A 20,952-nucleotide genomic window follows, 5' to 3' on the forward strand; every position below is an offset into this window, starting at 1 on the left:
TCGTCCTAGTTTCTTCGTTTTATGTTTTCTACGTTTATCCTCGCGCATGTCTTTTATTTGCGTTTTTTCGGTCGACCAAATCAACAAACACGCGTCAAACGGTGCACTTCGTTAATTCTTTATTACTTTTTTTTTTTTGTTCTTATTTTTATATTTTTTCTTCGGTTAAAATGTCTCTGCTCTCTACCCGGACCGACGTACTAATTTCATTTTACTTCGTTTCTCGTTAATTAACTCGTTAATTCGTTAGTATTGCTTAGTGTTTTATTGCTCTACGTTCGTACGTACGCGACAATCGCAATCGTTGCACGCGGTACACGGCGTTTTCGAGAAAACTCATGAAACAAACGTCACCATGCACGAAGGGGAGGGCGAGGACTAGAAAAGCTTTTTGGGATCGATCGATTTCTCATCCACTCGATCGTTGGATCCCTTCGAGAGGAAAGACCCCTAACGTTTCTTTAGAGTCTAAAATTTCCTACATCCCCCGGCGGAATCCAACGGTGAGCGTACGAGCGCTACGCGAAAACACAAAGTATAGTACAAGACGTGTTCATGTGTGTTCTGTTCTCCGGTGCTTCGTTTCTCCATTTTTTCTCGCGATTAATATTTCTTTTTTTTTGCCATTTTTGCTTCTTTTTACTGTTTTGGCGGTGAGGTCGGCTACTCTGTACATGCAACGCGGTAATTATTTGTCGGCAATAATTAATACAAAAGGACTCGTTGGATCGTCGCGACAACTCTTCCCAAGCTGGCACTGATCCACGCTCTTCTTTGTTCTCTCGCGATCGTGTTTCGCGTGTATTTCCTTCTTTTTTTCTTTTTTCAATCCCTCTATACTTTTCCTCTCTCCTTTTTCTTCCTTTTCGTTATTTTTCCGGGAATTATTCGGCGCGCTGTAATCGTTGCTTTCGGAGAAAAAGTTGGTCGAATGAAACGGAGGTCGGATTTTTCAGCCGGATTTCGCTGACACTCCCTTTTCGTTGTTTCGAAATGTTTCTTTGTTTTTTTTTTCTACAAAACGTAGTTCCAAGGATTTGCGTTTAATATTACGATAAAAGGATTCGCGAATTTCGATGTGTAATCGTTGCGTTGCTTACAGAGCGGGAGTTTCACACGCGTCACTAACACTACGTTTGTCATTCGGAGCGAAGGTCGTTGTTCGTTATATAAAATATACTTAAACGGAATTTCTTTTTAAGACTAGATTGGTGTTCCAAATGTTCGTTGCACGAAGCTTACTTGAGCTCGTTTAAAAGATATCAGAAACTAATTAAGCCTTACGAAGCGCATTCTCCATCGTTAAAAGGCAAACCACGAAGCCACTGATTAGTCGATCTCTCCCACGATCGAACCGATAAATATTCAATTATTTTCTTTCGTTAAATTCTAAAATGGAAGCGGCCTGTTCGTTGGAACGTTCGAAGATATTGCTTTAGTTTAAAAGAGGCAGAATCGATGAATTTTTACGAGTCGCGAAATCCGACTGGTCGTGGCGCCAATTTTGAACGACGATCGCGAAAAACGGAAGAGCGTGGTTAGGGTTCAGACGATCGAAGAAGTTTCTGCCGAAGCAAATCATCGTTTTCCATCACGTTAAAACTTCGATGTTCGCCTCTATATGTATAATTATATAATTCGTTGTGTCGAAACATTGCTTTTGACCGTACGCGTCGTCATTATTACTTTTTTTTCCTTACTCGTTATATTGCTTCTATAAAATATGTGTATAACAAAGTTACGCATCTATTACTCGAATCTGCTCTAAATATTACGTGTAACGCGCTTCGTGTCGTGTGTCTGTGTATATTTGTCTGTTTCTCCTACGTGTTCTTATGTATACCTACTGTGTAATGTAAATGTGTACGCGTGTGAACGCGCTTAGAATATTACTTTATTTCGTATTCGAGCTTCTATATAACCGATCGTGTAACATCGCTGAAAACTGTGAACACGTTGGAAGTATTGCAAATACGACGACCTCGAGGCAGCTCGATCGATGTCCACGTGTCGTTAACACGTTCTATGCCACGCATCACTGTCGATGACTTTCTCTTCTTTTTTTTTTTTTTTCTCTCTCCCCGTTCTTTTATGGGAACCGTGTTCTTCTGTGCGAGGTAAAAATAACGATGAGAAAATTGATGGAATTAAATATTTGAAAAGTTGAGGAGTTCTGCGAACTGTCGTTCGTAAGAATGAAACGGTTTTGCATGACGTAGAGCGTATTGGGATGGTCGAGGTACACGGTGGCGAGCAAGGAAATTTTTGACATCTATCGCATTATTATTTCGTCCGGTATAATTCTTATGCAATGTATGGCGTAGAATCTTCGAATTTTCTACTAATTTCTATGAAACAAACGGGAGATTCATTTTTCTCTCCTGCCTAAATAATTAGCCCGATTTTGTCTACTCGAGCACTTCAGATCCTTCACATATGGTCTACATAAAATTGAATTTCGATTTTTGCTTTTCTATGTCTTTCTTGAAAAGGCTGCTACTGATCAAATACTCCCTTGTCCACTACTCAACCGCAAAAGTTACCATCAAACGGCCGCCAAGAGATCTAACAATCAACGTGAGAAAAATGAAAACAAGTTACACGAGCCAGTTATATACAACCTCCTTCCTTATCATCGAAAGAAACGTACAGGCCTGCACCGGCGCCTGTATCGAGAGTATCCATCATCCGTCGATCGCCCTGTGGTCGAGTGTAATTGTGGTCCAACCGTGGAAGGAGCCATCGAAAAAAGGAACATGGGAGAGGGCCGATCGTCTCGAGATTCGATCCGATGCTCTTCGGAAGAAACGAAGTGGTCCGGTGACGACTGTACGTTTCAACGAGAGCGACGAATCGATCTCTAGACACGATTCGATACCCGTGTCGCCAATGCATTGGCATTAGGACGCTGAGGACGAGCGTCGATGCAGGGTCTCGCGGGGGAAAGGATTTGGGGAGAATCGAAAACCGGCCGGAAATTTCGTTAGCTCGTGGTTAAGTCGAGCCTTCTTCTAATTGAGTCGTTATTGCACCGAATCTATCGTCTTTTAATTTCCTTTCAATAATCTGCTTCGTTATCGTCGTTATTATCGTTATATCGTGGTGTGTGTCCCCCTTGGTTTGTTATATGCGTGTACGTGTGTAATTCTTGTTTAATCCTCGAAGAATTTTCTTTTTATTCGTTATTTCATTTAGGCAGCTAAGTATCAATAAATAGTGTGTCTCCGTAACGAGCTCGCGACTAGAACCGTACGCGCTAGTAAATATACTATATATATAATAATAATATAATATATAATATAATAATATAATATCATAATGTATTAGATATAATCGACTAGAGTGACTAGACTGCAGTGTGGACGTCACCGTTCGACGTGTTCTTTGTTCTCGTTTCTTTCATCTCATCTTTTTTTTTTTTTCATCGTTCTCTCCTTTATCCATCGTCGTTTCATCTTGTTTTTTATTCTTCTTTTTCTTTCTGCTCGTTTTAAGACTTAACATTATTGGACGTTTTTATTAATGTTAGACATTATTTAAGAAACCGACACACTCCTATCATTTCCCCCTCTCTTCACCCTCTACCCATCTACCATTAGGTTACTTCTCTCTATTATCCTCCATTTTCTCTACTGGCACTTTTCTACTTAAAACCTACGGCAAACCTTTATTCTTTCTCCCTTTCTCCCTCCTCATCCCCGTCAATCTTCTTCCATCGATCTTGCCTCGTCGTCCCGGTTAGCCGGGCGTCGCTGGGAACGACCGCTAGCTCTCCCTAGCAGCGGTCTCTAGGGCGTCGAGGCGCCTGGTCGTGGTCTTCCTGTCGTCGAAGCGCTGCTACAAACCACGATTGTTGCTCTGTTGATGTTGCGTCGTCGCGTTGCTACCATTGGTAGCAGGTTGCTGTTGTTGCTGTTGTTGCGGCGGCATCTCGTCGTCGCGTAAACAAGCGGACTCCAGGTGTTTGTTCAGATAGGACTTGAGAGCGAAGGTTTTGTGGCATCTCGAGCACTCGTAGTTCTTGTCCGCGGAATGCGTCTGCATATGGGCACGTAGATTCGACCGATCGGCGAACGCTTTGCCGCAATGCGCGCACCCGTATGGCTTCTCTCCCGTGTGACTTCTCAGATGGCCTTGTAGCAGCCAAGGCCTGGAGAACATCTTGCCACAGACGCCGCAGCTGTGGGCCAACTTGTGGGTCAGCACGTGCATCGCCAGGGCTGGCATGCTCACGTACGCTTTGCCACAGTGAATGCACTTCTTTGCCGATTGAGAGTCGAGGCTGCGATGCGTCTGTTTGTGCCGGGACAGGTTCGACGAGGTTGCGTACTGTTTGCCGCACTCCGTGCACGTGAACTTTGGCCTATCCGGCTGAGCAGCCTCCTTGTCAGGCACCGCGGCGCCATTTGTATTCACACTGCGACGCTTCGACCGGCCATCCGACACGAAGAATGCTTCGTACGTGTAGGCCACCGTCTTGCTGCCGCTGCTGGTGCTGTCGAGGAAGGAAAACACCGTGATTTATGATAAATTTGGAATTTTGTTCCGAGAGGTTAGATCGAGTTCGTGTAATGCCTATAATCGAGGTTGGTGTTTAAGATTTATTATAAGCAACGAGTAACACCCATGCGACAGATTCGTGAACCAGATGTACACGACATGAGAGAGAACATATATACACGTATCCATATCGACGAACACAATACGTTATACAACAACATTCAAGCAATGTGACACCCATAACAAGCTATCGTGTATATATCACATACATACAGAAAGCTTATTGCGACATCGATTTGCACAATCACTCATCCATCAACCATATATTACATTCATCCTCTATAACGATCCAAGTATAGTTATATATATATATATATATATATATATATATATATATATATATATATATATATATATACACAACCCTACATGTAAAGAGACTCGTCTACCTTTCGGTAGATTCGTCTACTTCTCAGTGGAATTGTCTACCGTACAAAGATAAGAAGGTGGTTGGGCAAACGAATGCGTATCTGATTGGTCATTTCTAATCGACCCAATATAATCATAAAAATAGACACCCGTAGTGGAAGGACCTTGCCTTCTCATCTCTGTATAGTACTTCTCAGTAGAACCATATATTACATCAAATAAAAGAAAAAAAATAAAAATATTCCATCGCTTCTCATGGAAATGCCCACCCTGGATACTCACCCATCTCTTCCGGCGGAGCAATTTGCGTTGGCCTCCGCGGTGGCGGGCGACTGAGGCTGCGGGGTTTGCTCCTGTTGTCGCAATTGGTTAGTTTGCGAGCTGGGCACCGGTACCAGCACGGACACAGGGATAGGCTGCGCGGTCGGCGCCGGCTGCAACTGTGTCGGCTGCAGCTGGCCTGTCGTCGCGACGCACGGTACCGTTGGAGGCGGAGGAGGCGGAGGCGGAGGCGATAAAGTGTGAATGAAGACCGAGTGCGTGGGCGCAGCCGGGGACGCGCTCAGGTCGAGGATCGCCTGCGCGGCGGACAGATCCTCCTCGGCCGACGTACGGATCTCCGATGTGCGAATCTCCGACGTGCGGATCTCCGACGTGCGGATCTCCGATGTGCGGACTTCCGATGTGCGGATCTCCGGCGTGCGGATCTCCGACGTGCGGATATCCGACATCGGCTGGAGGCTATAGGGCCTGTAAATGTCCTTCTTCTTCGGGGGCAGCGATAGCGCCGTTCCTGTGCTGGTGAAACACATCGAGAGGCTTTTCCTCGGGGGCAAACATAGCGAGGTGGACGACGACGACGGAGTTGTCATTGGGGCTGCTGGGTGTGGTTGGTGCAGGCTGGACCCGGTCATCACCGCGGCCAGCTCTTGAGGCGCGGCTGGAGGCGGCGGAGATGGTACCACTGGTCGGGCCAACTCCGCCGCTGAGCGCAGCGTCGCGTACTTTGGTGGTTCTTCGTGGTTGATCCATGACTCGTGCGTGTAACCTGCGGGTAGATTGGTTTTGGTAAATCGATTACGTTTATGAGGCACTTGGTGGATGTAGTGGCATTAATCGTCTAATAAACTTGCTTCGTTAAATGGGAAAGCTCGTCTCAGAGACTCGAGCTCTTGTGACTTATCGTTAGTGGCGCATAACTTTTCAAATCTAGGTTTCTTGGTATAACTTGTATTTTTATGGAAGATACTTTCCAAGGTTTCGTCAGTTTTGTAACTTGATAGTTTAAGAGATAGGTTTTAGCATCTAATACCTGTTTGATGACATTATCTCATCAAGTTTCATACGTTAAGCAATATTTTGCTGCGTCTCATTCTTCTGATATTTTGCATATCGTATGTTTGATAAAATTTAATGAATTCTCATTTGTGTTAGAAAATGTATCTTTTATAATCTACTTATTTATAAACTTGTAAACGAAGGATAAAATTTATGTATATTCCATTACATTTCTCAATTTTGATCGAGGAGGATTATCGAAATGCAAATTATCGATACAGGATTAACAATTGAAATTATCAATCTCGGCGTGTTGGTGCAGGTAACGAATTGGCTCAGTCACTGTCGGGGCTAAAATTAACACGGAATATTAAGTAATGAGGGATACACGGTCAATCAAACTTAATGGGGGATTCGAAGCTGATTAGGGACTGCTAATGAATAATGCAAATTGAAGGTTTCGCGTCTCGAAATTCATGCGATCGAAACTCGTATCCGTTGAGGGTTCAATGAACTCCTTTCACCCTTTCTAGTTGCAACGAATCAGATCGCTCGATCAGCTAAGTCCACTCGAAATAAACAACCCTAATTCCAGAAAAAAAATGAAATTAAAGCAGAAACAACCAGAATATTTTTAATCGAAAGAATTCCAGCTCTAGAGAACCAGCTCCATATTTTTTTAATAAATCACAATTTGAATTGAAAAAAAGAATCATAAAACAAATTTTTTGAGTATTAAATATTCCAATAAATCGAAGACAAATATTGGATGTGTCTCTTTCTACGTCCACGAGAGAATGCGAGAGAGTGTTCAACAAAATTTTAATATATCTATTATAATTAATGCATTCATGAAAATATTATTTCTGGAAATTATAATATTATAATGGAATATCTGTATCATCTGGATCATCCATGGTGAAAAGTTATTTCGGTCCATAATAAAAGCACATGTCGTACTATGTGACTTCATACGGATGTTTGTAACTTTACAATTTAAGATTTATATGACTTCGTAATTGTTGCGCAATTTTCAGACCTTGCTCATATATATAACTAAAAATATATATATAGACAGAAAATAAGAGACTTCTTACAACTAGGTACGATCTCTTCGATTCCGCGATAATACGGAAAAGCATTTTTCAATTAACCCGAAACCAGTCTGCAATATTCTCGCAGCAACGAAATTCTATCCAACACAGCTGAAATTTTGTCCATCGACGAGTTTTCGTATTCCATCCATAAAAGTTTCCTTTAATTTGGCCATTTCCGTGGCGAACGATTATTGGAAACGGTTGCTGGTTCGAAAATTAAACGCCACGAGGTTTTCCGATTCACAGGGTTGCGCCGCGTGGTCCGTCGTGAATACGAACGACGAATCGAGCCAAGCCACGAAATGACAGCCTTTAATTATCTTCGGAGGATTTTCTCGGCTGGAACGAGACACGTCGTCGACGAAAATTAAAGGGCATCGATAGCGCGATACTTCTGTCTCTTTTTCTTCCTTGTTTCTCCCTTTTTACTTTTCGTTCTAACGTGTATAGGTGGCAGCCGGTTCACTCGCAACCCCCATGGCCCCTGCCATGAATATTTGAATTCGTGAATCACACGGAACCGGTGCGCCGTTTCATTTCCTGTTGCTGGCACGCGTCAGCTGGTCCCAGCATGTGCGATTGTTAACGAGAAAACGACCAAAACGAAGAAAAGGGCGATGAGTTTCTTTCTGTATTATACTAAAGGGTATCTGTTGCGTGTGTGTGGGAAAAATTTCTATGGAAGAGGACTAAACGTGTTGGTGTATACAGTGACGAAACGAGTGGATACTTGGTGTAGTCAAATATATTTAAAAGTATGTTCGCTCGATGATAATCGCTGTAAGATTGCTCGATACTCACTAATTAACTGATCCATACAAAGACTGACTGACTGATAACTGATAACTAACTGATTCGTGATTGACTACTGCTAACTGATTCTGGTTGATAAGACGGCTCGATAAAAATTGACTACTGATTACTGATCGACTCATTGTCTTAACGATCGTGTTCGTTTATTTATACTGGTCGTGGGAGTACCGGAAATGTTAAATTCAACTTGGGTTGACGGTTGCGCGTAGCGGCTATGTTGTTTTATTCGAAGTTTGTTTATTATTACATTTCGTACATCATAACGGTGTTAATGTCCTGAGGCAAAACAACAACATGAGTCGCTCTGGATTTGCATCGTCCTCTGATTTATGTGCCGCTACATGTCTCTGTGACACGTGAATTTATCTTTTTTCTTTTTTTGTTAAGAACTTTTATATCTTTTTGTAGTTTTTACGATCTTTACATTTTTTTTATGATTTCTTTGTTGTCTCCATGATACGTGGGTTTATTCTTTCATTGAATTAAAATTGAAGTGCACCTTTTGCATTGGTTTCATAATTTCTAAGATTTGTACTATATCATGACGAGTCAGGTTGTTTCATATTTTCTTCATGTTTCTTAATTTTATTTTGGTGTTTCGTGATATTTCTAAATAAGGATTCTCGACCTTTCATTGTCTATTTTTCGTAAATGGCGGTCTGACGCTTACAAGAGTTCTGTTGTCACTGGCACATGACAAATGTCAAGATAAAATATTATCCAGCGTTTATCTACGTCATCTATGTGTAACTACGCAAGAACATGCCTAAGCCATCCATTAAAACTGTCAATCGATAAAAACGTAGAAATTTTAACGGAATCTAGCGTCTGAAATCTAGCAAATCTGAAATCTACCTCGTAAAAATAGCTTTTATCCAAGGACAATTGTCCCAATTTTCGCATCCATCATTTTCATTAAAAATGTCAACATTATTTTTCCCCTATGTTGATCGACGACTAAACTAAACAATGAAATTCAACAACAACGTCCCATACATTGTCATTAACTACAACTGGTATCATTGGAACATAATCGACCACCATAATTTCACTTCAATTTCAATTCGACTACTTGATCTCGGATCATCTATTGTAGTTCTAATTCGTATTTTATATCCTATCTTGTAACAAATTCTTCGTCGCAGAAAACAAACTGAAACAAAGTACAGAAACACTCAAGTATCGTCGACAATGCCAATTACGAGTTAAAAACACGTGTTCCATTATTTCTCAAACCTTCAATGAACAACTATAGCAACACCTTTCAACCGAGTCAAACTTTTCATTCGACGTCAGTTCGGCTCTAGTTGTGCTCTAAGTACACTTTCGGAAGAGTTCCACATAATGTTCAGCGAAACAGTTAAACGGTCGGTCCTTCCTTTTATTGCCAGTGTCCACGCGACAGGACACGCGACAGTTAGCCTTCGATGCCACGTTGCCTTCCACCGGACACGATCGATACCGCCGCTGCGACAATGTAACGCGACATTCGCATTGTTGCGAGTAGGACCCGAACACTGGAGCGCAGAAATTGCCTGCCCATGTCGCGGCGTCGTCAACCCCGTGTCTCTGTGCTTTTTACCGTTAGCTGCGCTCCTTCTCGAGAGACAAAAGTCGGGAATTCGTGCTATAATAAGTTTCAAAGTATTTCCTCCGGTACAAATATACAGGGTGGTTGGTAACTGGTGGTACAAGCGGAAAGGGGGTGATTCTACGCGAAAAAGGAAGTCGAAAATATAGAATAAAAATCTTTTTTTTAATTCTTTTTTTTTTTAATTTTTCCATCGAGACAACGATCTACAGTGAGATCCATTATAACGTGCCGCACGCGTACCGAGCGAAAATTCAAAGTCGATTTTCTCGAAAACAAAGCCTCAAACGAAATATTTTTATTCTATATTTTCGACTTCTTTTTTCGCGTAGAATCACCCCCTTTCCGCTTGTACCGCCAGTTACCAACCACCCTGTATGTGTCGAAATCGTTTTCACGCTAAAACTTAACACAGCTTGAGATTAACTTGGTTCTTATGCTTTTCCTTTTCTCACTAGCGATTCGTGCATACGAAACGATTCGGAAATTCTTGTTGTTTTCCAGTAGATTTGTCAAGCGGCCTACCCGGTCGCAATCGATGAAACGTGCTCGTTGATTGTACAATGCAAATTCGTCTTTCCGTGTGCATGTCACGGTACGACTTGGTTCGTCGGTGTTCGCGGTGATTTGTGTAGGTTTGGACGTTAGGAATAAGTAATGAGAAATTGGAATTGGGTAATTTCTTTTTTTGAAAATGTATTACGGTTCTATTATCTTTGCCATCATTGATCGTATAATACAAATATGTTTCACGATCGTAGCGCGATATGATTGGATTCGTCGATGTTTCCGATGGTTGATCGTGAACGTAAAGAATTTAGATATGAATGAGAAACGAAGAATATTTTAGCCTTCGGTGAATCATTCCTCGTTTCGACAAATTATTGTTTTGAGAAGAACTTTCTCGTAAAATCAAAATTAATGTACGTATATTAACGAAGATTATCTCGTATCTTCCCGAAAGTTAAGAAAGTAGATTGATTGAATTAACCTAATCCCAGATTCGATGTGACGGGAAACTTTTATGCATCATTAAAACAAATTACATACGATAAAAATGTAACGTCGCTAACTATTCATACGACACTTGTTGCGATCGTAATGCTTTAAATCTACTTCAAACTTAAACCAACTAAAACAACGAACAGGCAAACTTTAATTTGCTCTTCGAATAAGATGATAATACGATTCGTACGTAAAGCCTAGAAAATTGCATCAACGATGGGATTGCAGGAAGGTCTTCGGCAAACAGAAGCTAGTTTATTCCGCAAATGCAACAAATCGCGGAAGGTGTTGACCCCGTTGCAGCGTCGAAAGCCGCGCTCGTCGAACGGCAATCCTTAAACCGATAATCCGCACGTACTCAGCGGATTTTCAAAATCGATTTCCTCCCTCGTGCGAAGCTTTCGAACCGCGTAAGACAGAGAAACTCCTATTCCTTCAACTTCCATTCTCGTCACGAGGATTTATCCCCCTCCTTTCGTTGACCCGATCCTTTGATCCCAACACTAGCGCCATCCAGCCGCGATAATCATCGTTCGTCAAGCAGCACTGTTAATTACGCGATCATCCTGTCTAATTGTCATCGATCAGTCAGACTATTCCTGCTGATTTTCGACGAACAGTAAACGCTCTATAAACGAGATCTTTTCACTGCTAACAGCAATTTTGATTAATTCGTACTTATTAAATTAACGAAATTATAGATACGAATACTCAAAGGTATGTAACACAACAAAAATTAATTAGTTTCAAGTATAACTTTTATCTCAACGAAACATGGTTTTTCATATTTTTGGACGTGGATTTTGTTAGAGTATCGTTATTCAAATTACGTTACGTTCTAACGGGACGAAACTGTCGCTGAAGTTGCAGGAACAATATGTTGTATCATTCGTGGACAATACCGTGACACATATCGCACATATAAAGTCGTATTAGAGGTTCTTTAAAGAAGATTCGACAAAACATCCATAAAACAAGTCCATGCTACTTTAAGAAGTTCGAGATTCATAAACAACAAGGATTACCGGATCGTAACGTCTGAATAATGGAAAGGGAGCCGTTGATATCAACAGATGGCACTTCAGCGTGTGCAGATATCGCAGTTTTTAAGAACGAGGAATCTTCTTACGTGCGATATTAAAATCTCTAGCTTCGACAAAGGTCGAGGACGACCGTTCTACGTCGCTCCGTCGTTCCTCACGAATACGATAAACTATCAACACCGAAAAAAAAAAAAAAATGATTTAGCGTCGAAAGCAGAGAAGTCGGATGAGAATTAACAGGAGAACCCCGTTGACACGTAAATCTCTCGATTGTGGAAAGAAGGCGAATAAAGAGCAGCGCTTTGACGAATCGCAGGGGGTCTATTTCCTCGGTGGGCCGACAGCAGAAGAGGGGTAAGGGGCGGGCGTGACAGCAATAAATCAGAAAACCGTGGCCGACGATCGATCAACCGGCGCGCATCTATTATTGGCTGAAATAAAAGGAAGTTAACACACATACACACGCAAACCTATACGTACACTTTCAAACACACACAAAGGAAGATGAGAAAGAGAGGGTAAGCGAGAGAAAGGGAGAGAAAGAAGAGAGCGGTCGTGTCTGGAAGTGCATTTCATCAACGGCCTAGGGATAGACAGAGACCGTGAGTGGAAAGAGGGTAAGAGAGCGGGAGGGTTGAAGGAGAGACAGAGGGGCCAGGGGAGAGGGTGAGAATCAATAATGTCGAATGAACGCTCTGCACGCTCCCACGAGTCTGTTGATTCTAGCCTTTCAAAGGGCGACGTAAGGTCCTTTTTGCTATTGTTATTCGCCGATCGTTCCGAACCAGCCGTGCACGCTACATTATCGGTAGCATATTACACAAGATATTGAACCGTTTGAAAGAGATTGATAGAATAATTTCGATGGAAAGGCCGATAGATATTTTCCAATTTTTTGAAGAATGATACAAGGTTTAACGGTTGTTAAGCGGTTGTTCGAGGCTTGTTTGAATTCGGTGAGGATTCCGGAATTGTTGGGAGCCGCTGCGACGAAAAACGCGATGTGACGCGCGTTTGCGCAACGCGCGGAGCCGCAGTGGGTGTCAAGCGAGCGCGTCCGTTTCGCGAGTCGCGATAATAAAGCTGGCAATTAGCGTATCCGCCGACACGGATCCGGGCCGCCGATGATTCCGAAAATTCTGGCTGCGACGTTTTGGAAAATTCGCAGATCTAACTTTTCTTTTTCAGAATAAAAACCAAATCCGAAGGTGATTCGAACGTAAGCCAAACTTTGCCTAAAATTAATTCGAATCTTCTAATTTCGAACCCAAGCCATTCCTTTAATTGTTCGTCATCCACACAACTTCGTGGAATTATTAAAAATATCGCATCGGAATTAACTTAAACCTAGCATAAACTTGATTCAGACTAGTTATTCTTCGAACCAACATGCTTTTTTAATGCGTAATTCAATTGGTTACGGAGCAATAAGTCGATCAAAAATAAAAGGATTTCTTTCTGAGCTTTAATACTATCTAAAGCTATTTATTTCCGAGGCTGATGATTTCGTACAATTGCGAGTGTTTAGCGAGGAATACAATCGTTCTAAAATATTATATTTTGTCCGGCATTTAATAATTTGTTCGCATCGGTTAACATTATAAATTAGACGGACGTAAACATTGTGAAAAGAGAATCATATGATAGGAGGGAAGCGTGAGAAGCAGCCCTTACAATGAGGCATTACGTGACCGCGAAGAAAATGCAGCTCGTTTATTCGTGTGTTGAGAGTCACAGTAAAAGGAAGCCGTTTAATCGATGCCACGTCGTTCTTACATATTTTCGACCTGAATTCTGATCTGACAAGGTCGCGTTCGACGATGTATAAAATCGAACACTGGATGAAAGGTTACGAATAAATTATATCCAAGGAATTACAGTTTTCTCTCACGATTTCCAATGACGAGCCAAAATATTTCTCCAATAACGGTAATATCAAAATAACGGTAAAAATAGAAATTATTTCATCGGTGATAATTATTAAAAATTATAAAAACAATTCACCATTTGATATGTCATATTCAAGAATCAGAACAATACAAACGGATATTTATTGAAATTCTTCTCAAACGATATTTATTCGAGGATTGGAATAAAACAAGAGGACACGTTTACCGGTATGCAAATTCCGCGATAAGAACGATGAACGATCGTTGTTTTGTTTTTCATAAATTCTACGTTGAATCACGACCACGCCGTCGCGGCGTCGTGGTGGTACACGTGTTACATAACACTTCGCGCCATGTTAAAGACCCGACGGTCGGGCGTTATAATCGATAACTGAATTCAATTAACAGCTGCTTTCGCGTGAATTTTTTGCAACCAACTGATCAACGTGATTGTTAAAAAGAAAGAGAGAGACAAAAGCGAGCGTTTTCATTGCGTAACAAAGGATAACAAAAATACGTCATAAGCCAAGCAATCGAAGTGCTTATAGCTTTAATGGGATATAAATAAACAAGTAGATGAAATGTCCAACCCCATGATAGACAAGGCACGTATTTTTTATGTACGCGTTCGTTCGAGTCAACTTGTGGAATGCACTCAACATGTACCCTGTTTGTTGTTGGTTTTCCAACTCGTCGTTGTTTGAGTTTCCAGCTAAAACATGTATTGTTCGTGAAATTGCTCGTTCTCGAAGAGGGTAGCCTCGAAATGCTAGTAATTTCTGTTTCGAGTAGCTAATTTTGTTCATCATCGTGTCCCTTCTAAACAATGGCTCGTCGAAGTAGTTTCAAAATATCGCAGACGTCTCGAAATAACTAATGAATCCAGACTTTGGATTTCGATTGGAAATGGAGTTGCTAATACCAAGATCTGACCCAAATTGCACATTGGAATGTTTCTCCTACTTTATGAATGTAAAGTTAATTCTGTGCGCTCTCTCTCTCTCTGTGACGGTATTTTAAACGTGCGATTCAGTTAGTGCAGAGCAGAGCAGCAATATTCAATGCACTTTCAAAACGTCCTACCATCTCTACAGATAAACAGAAATAAATAATGCAACTGGTAATTTTATTGGGATTTTAAGGCACGAAACTACGAGAGTTCAAGAGATTTGGTTTCGGATATTACGAGTTGTACCACTTATTATTAGCTGAAATAAATACGGGAAATTCTTATTTCTCTGGAATCAACGAATAATTTATCCGTATGTTCGTTCGTATATTTTAGCCGTGGAGAAAAATAATAAGTAGAGATCGTCGATATTAACGAGAGTCTTTTAGGATGAAAAACTGCAGGCAGAGGTACGTAAAGCGAATCAGAGCGCGTTTGCCGAAAATCCGATGTCCCCGTTTGTCATAACGCGAGATCTGTCTGAGAGACACAAGAGAAAAGGCGGTTCCAAAAAAAAACACAGCCGGACGCTTTGTTCGTAAAAGGAACGTGACCTAAATGGGACGAGAGGGAGAGCGAGGAAGAGGAATCATTCCTCCCCTTTTGCTTCGATCCACCCAAAGATCCGCAGTAGAATCAACGATCGGCCTGGCGGGTGTGTCGCTGAACGCGTGAACGTGTCTGTGCCTACGTCTATGTGCGGGCATGTGTACGTGTGCACGTGTATTCATACGTGTGCGTGCGACGCATGGCCAGAATCCATCGTACGATCGCGAGCTAAACGAGGAAAATCATTAAATCAAGAGGGATGAAGAGGGGTTAGTCGGTCGAAGGAGACGTTGTCCACACGATAGTTATCTCGCATCCGTTTCTGCGAGTCCCATGGGGAGCATGCCTCGTGTTATCGTCGCGGTAGAGTACCGCAATTTCTCTATAGCGCAGCCGATCGGCCAATCGGCGGGTGTGTCACCCCCGTGGCTCGACGCATGGCCAAACTCCAGGGTCCAATCTCGGAGGGTAAAAGAGTCTCTGTGACCAGTGGTGGCACGGTCCTCTTCATCGCAATTCGCGATGCTACGCGCGAGATTAGAATCCATGGAATCTGGGCAATGTAGGGCGTGGCACGAAGATGTAAATAGAGGGTAGGCTACGATGATCTAGCGTTTATCGTAAATGATATGATCGTGTAATTCCTTCAAGGGATTCTTCTTAACCTAACACGTGGAATTTTATATTAGGCCAGATTTAAGGGATAGCTGGTTGCTTTCATATACGTATTCTGACGACCAATTTCAACTGATAACACTAAAGATTACCTACTCACCATGATAATACAGAGCACCAGATGCGTTCAGTGGTGGTGGACTAGGTGCAGTGGCACCAGCGGTTGGACTATGCGGACCCCAACAGGTCTGCTGATGATCGACTTGCCTGCTATCCGTATCCCCAACCACGTCGATCTCCTCGTCCTCTGGCTCATGCCTGTGTTGCCTCTTCTCTAATGACGCGGAAGTCTGCTGTATCCCGTGGTTCCCCTGCTCCTGTAGAATGTTCGAAGGATCGTTCTGTTCTTCCTGTGGATCGTCGACACGATCCGGCCACGGGTAGGCCTTCCATTTCTTGGCCATGAGGCAGCGCGGCATGTTGACGCAGTTGTGGTGTTCCGTAGCCGTTGCAACCACGGGTTCTCCGTGCTTCGTTCACCAGGTGTTGATCACTCGGCGCCGGCGACGACGATGATCCTGACGTAGTATCCCTGTCACGAAAAACCTCCGACGTTGTTACACCACTACCAACACCCTCACCAACCGCACCAAACGCACCACCGTACCGACGACGATCGACGATCCCGAGGACGTCGAGGACGTCGAGGACGTCGACTAGCGCGACGCCTAGCCCGCCACCGGCACCGCTATCGCCGGTATCGCGTTCCTCGTTACACCAGCCGTCGACCACGACGATGCGGTCGTCGATGTTGCGACGCCGTCGCCTCCGTCGCCGCCGTCCGTCACTCAGCGCCGTCCGTATCTGTAACCTGCCGTTAACCTCTCCCCGGATGATCGAGCTATCCGTTGACGGTGCCTGCTGCGGCTTCCTCTTCGTCCTTCCTTGCTCACGTTGGGGCGTGATCTGCAGCCTCGTCATCGGCACAGCGAGGGCAGCTCCTTCGTAGGATGCACCGCCACCATGCCAGCCTGTTCGCACGAGAACCCTCCTCGACTTTTCCGGCCTCACCCCTTTCTGTGATTCGTACTAGCAAACTCGCGTTTTCTTTTTCTCTCGGTACTACCACTAGACAACTACTATGCTACTACTTGATCAGGTTGATGCCTACTACCGATTTTCCTTGTATCTTCGTCTGTATTCCTCTTCGTTCTTACTCCGCTCTTCTTTATTCACTCGCCGTCCGTCCACGTCTCTCGATCCTCTTTCATCAGCGTGCCTCTCTTCAATGTTTGTACATATATATGTATGTATATGTATACGTGTATAGATATATGTTGTTCAGTCCTTCCGTCCCCTCGTGCAGTACAGTTTTTCTCACACGACGACTACTACTAACTTCCGTTGGTTGGCTAACTGAGTGGACCGACTGACTGACTGACTGACTGACTGACCGTCTGTCCGTCCGTCCGTCTGTCCGTCCGTCCGTCTGTCTGTCCGATACTCTCTCGGTCGCTCCCTGTCGCGGCTCTCGCCAGTGACAGGGGGTGCCCTCGAATACGATCACAACGACGGGGTGCGACTGTTTAGTCGGTGGCGCTGCCGCTCCGTCGCTTATCCCCTACCTTACGTTATTTTCTCTCCTCGTCTGGCTTCAACTACCAATTCCACCTCTCGTTTCGACCACAACGGAACTAGGAACCCCCGTCGTCCCTCCGTTGCGGCTCCCCTTGAGTCAGCATCGGGGGGCGGCGCTGCAATCGCTCCACTGCCACCGCCGTCGCCGCCGCCGCCGCTGCTGCTGCTGATGGTTTCTGCTGAAGCAAGGGATGGCTGCGCAACCCCTCGAGGGTGCCGATGCTAGTTCTCGATTCCTGCAGGCCTTTTGATTGTGTGCGCGCGCGACCTCCACGTTTGCGCGAAACGCGCGTGTGTGCATCGCCATTGGCGTAGCCACGCTTCGTTGGCCTTTAAGAGTATCTTTTAGCTTGCTACTTCGTGGAATTTTATAACAATTAGGAGATGATTACTCGAAAAGATTGTATGTTAGAGAAATTTCGGAAGAACGAGACGTGGTAGATATTTCATGCAGAGGTTGGGTCAATAAGGAAGAATGTCTGCAGTTCGAGGAAAACCCTGTTGATCGACGCTATTGCGCCCCGACGAGGGTGTACGCCAACAGATCGACTCTCTCTTTCCCGCGCACGCACACATTGTGCAAACTTGGATTTATGGTAGTCTGCCGCCATCGTATGCTTATAGTAGCCTGCAACTTTGGTTAGCCCAAATCATAGCTAGTCTAAACAGAAGTATAAACCACGCTGTTAGTATTCCATGCTTTCTCTAACTTTCTCATAAACGATGCTTATATACCTTCCTAGTTGCACGTTCCAAAAACCTCGAGGCCGTCCCCAAGCAACTTATAACTAAAACATATCAAATTAATTCACGTTCGATCGAGGCTTAATTTCCCCCCAGCCCGTAAATCCACCGAAACGGAAGCTCGTTCGAAACCGACCGTGTGTCACGGTGGAGGTTAGTGAACCCGAGCAAAAAAGAGAAAGAAAAAAAGAAACCGTGCACCGAAACCGTCCGCGAGGGATGCGTGTGCAAGTGGTCGGTGTCGAGGCCGCCGCGCCGTGTCGAATGTAGACATAGAGGAAAGATAGAGAGAAAGAGAGAGAGAGAGACAGAGACAGAGAAAGAGAAAGAGCGGAAGAGAGAACAGCTGGCCGGGCTGCCACGGGCACCGGCCTCGTTCCTCGCGTCACGACGAGTGTGTAAACTCCCAAGGGGGAGGCCGATGGTAATTCCTATGGAAGATTGGCTGCATAGTGGTGACGCTATGTCGCCCGATACGCGACGCGAACTTGTTGGTAGCGGGTTGATGGTGTTAGTGCAGCGTGTAGAAGGGACGGTGCGAGGGGTGAAGGGTAGCTGGCACACGTTGGGGTGAGATCTCGAATAGGAGAGGGTAGCCTCTATCTCCCCTATTCCGCAAAAAGGGGGAGAAAGTCGAGGGTGGAGGAGCCAGAAATGAGAATGTCGGCTAAAGTGGTGGGAGAACGAAGGTCCGCGCGAGGGTTAGCTGAGCTGATAGTGGGGACAGCGAAGCGGAATGGGGATGGCCACGCATGCGCTACCGATCAGCATCGACCCGACGTCTAGGCAACACCTGGTAGCACCCCACGTGCCACGTTAGGGTGGCACCAGCCACCCCGCGCACGCGATACCTCGTATCGAATATCACGCTGGCCTTCCTGTCCCGTCTACTGACCCACGCCAACGTCTTTCGTCGCTCTTACGGCTCGAGTTTTCGTAAATGGGATACAGACCAATCGAAACCGGTACATGGCACCTCCCCGTTAAACCGGTTTTGGGAACAAGAGGTTATCAACCTTCGGCGAATGGAAATTCAAAGTGGTCTTTTTTTCTTTTCTTATCGATTCCACAGGTCCGATCAATGGTCAAACACAATTGTGTATAGAAGGTTTGCGATAAGATTTTGTTTGCGGAGTACAATGGATTTCCTGAGATGGAGGACGATATGCGATTTCGCGAAATTTGGAAATTAGAGGGGCAGTATTAGGTATAGGTGGAGAGATTAAGCTCTGAGTTGTAAACCTTGACTTTAGACATTGTGTTAATTCGTTACATGTTACATAGTATCGTTCTTTCTTACGTAATACGATAAATAATAACAGTTACTTTCAATTGTACTATTTAAAAAATGATAGAAATATGATACGAATAGTTGGAAATCTTTCGATATCGAGGAAAATGGGATTTTTCGTTTTGCAAATTCTTTAAATCTCTCGTAAATGAATAAACATTCGCAATCTGATAACAAGAGTTCAAAAATAAAGTACATACATAGTTCCTACACACATCTGTCTTTGACGTTATCAACAATGTTCTTCGTATCACCTGTGGCCAAAGGCTCGTAAACTATCGGCTACAATTTCTGCCGGAACGAAGGAGTTCGGGGCGTCGATCACCCACGACAATATCGAGATTGGTTCGTGTTTTGCGGACAGATGTTTCGCCGCGTGTTTCAACGGAACTCTCCTCGTCGCCCGTGTCCTATTTACCGACTATTGTCGCTCTTCCAGCAGCGCGCAAACTTTCTAAATGGTGTCGCGTAATAACCGTGCCATATGACGAAACCGTGCCGCAACAGCTGATGCATCTCGATTTGCAAGATCGATCCTAGGATACGTATCTATCGTGAACTCGTCTATTTACATTGCAATAATCTGAAACCATGTTTGCAAAGTAGGAGCAATTGAGCCGTTTGATTGAATAAGTTGTTGCGTCGTTAAACAGAACGGAGTTTATTCGCTGAACACAAATCGTTAAATATCTCGAAAAATAAACGAAAAATACATGATTTAAACCGCTTTCATAATCAATGGCATATACAGGGTGGTTGGTAACTGGTGGTACAAGCGGAAAGGGGGTGATTCTACGCGAAAAAAGAAGTCGAAAATATAGAATAAAAATTTTTTTTTAATTTTTCCATCGAGACAACGATCTACAGTGAGATCCGTTATAACGAGACGCGACAAAGTGCACGCGTACCGAGCGAAAATTCAAAGTCGATTTTCTCGAAAACAAAGCCTCAAACGAAAAATTTTTATTCTATATTTTCGACTTCTTTTCTCGCGTAGAATCACCCCCTTTCCGCTTGTACCACCAGTTACCAACCACCCTGTATATGTATTTTTTCTTTTTTCAGAAACTAGAAAAAATTGATTATGCAACAGAATTAAGTAGTATTAGTAACATATTGCGAAAAGCGTCGTAAAATACTAATTCAAGACATTTTTTATTTAGATCTTTTAGTTAAAGAACAGAAACTACTTTTGGTAGATATCGTTCAATATAGTAGAAACAATTGGAGCTATTCCATCGCTGCTCGTAAAGCATTCTAAAGCAATCAACACAAGTGCTTCTATTCTTACACGACCCTATCAATCCCTTTGCATTGGTAAATAGAACAGTCAAGCCCTTGCTCACCCTCTCTGGCATAATACAATCCTAACTACACGCTTCAAAACTCCTAATGCAAATAGCTTTCAGAGGAAAAGAAAATAATGAAAAATATCACTCTATCCTGTACAATGCACACGATCCCTGTTCCTTGCAGATCAGACATCTCATTTATTTTCTTTGCTTCAAGTATCTTTAAATT

The 20,952-nt window shown here is 43.5% G+C and overlaps 1 protein-coding gene across 2 annotated transcripts; it reads right to left on the bottom strand.

The window, feature by feature from the left end:
- Positions 1 to 1,009: 1,009 nt before the first annotated feature.
- On the bottom strand, positions 1,010 to 17,497 carry LOC117204562 (zinc finger and SCAN domain-containing protein 21-like). 2 transcript variants are annotated; one of them, XM_033442078.1, is made up of 4 exons: positions 16,426 to 17,497; positions 15,919 to 16,350; positions 5,212 to 5,977; positions 1,010 to 4,495 (listed from the first exon to the last, which is right to left on the bottom strand). In XM_033442078.1, the coding sequence occupies exons 2-4, from the start codon at positions 16,235 to 16,237 to the stop codon at positions 3,838 to 3,840; spliced, it is 1,743 nt and encodes a 580-aa protein (XP_033297969.1). In that variant the 5' UTR covers positions 16,238 to 16,350; positions 16,426 to 17,497; the 3' UTR covers positions 1,010 to 3,837. The 2 variants fall into 2 exon arrangements, with proteins under 2 accessions (XP_033297969.1, XP_033297968.1); XM_033442077.1 differs by having other exon boundaries at positions 16,418 to 17,497.
- Positions 17,498 to 20,952: the final 3,455 nt, after the last annotated feature.

This window comes from Bombus bifarius, unplaced genomic scaffold, assembly GCF_011952205.1.
Source record: "Bombus bifarius isolate JDL3187 unplaced genomic scaffold, Bbif_JDL3187 scf7180000007978, whole genome shotgun sequence".
Classification (NCBI taxonomy): domain Eukaryota; kingdom Metazoa; phylum Arthropoda; class Insecta; order Hymenoptera; family Apidae; genus Bombus; species Bombus bifarius.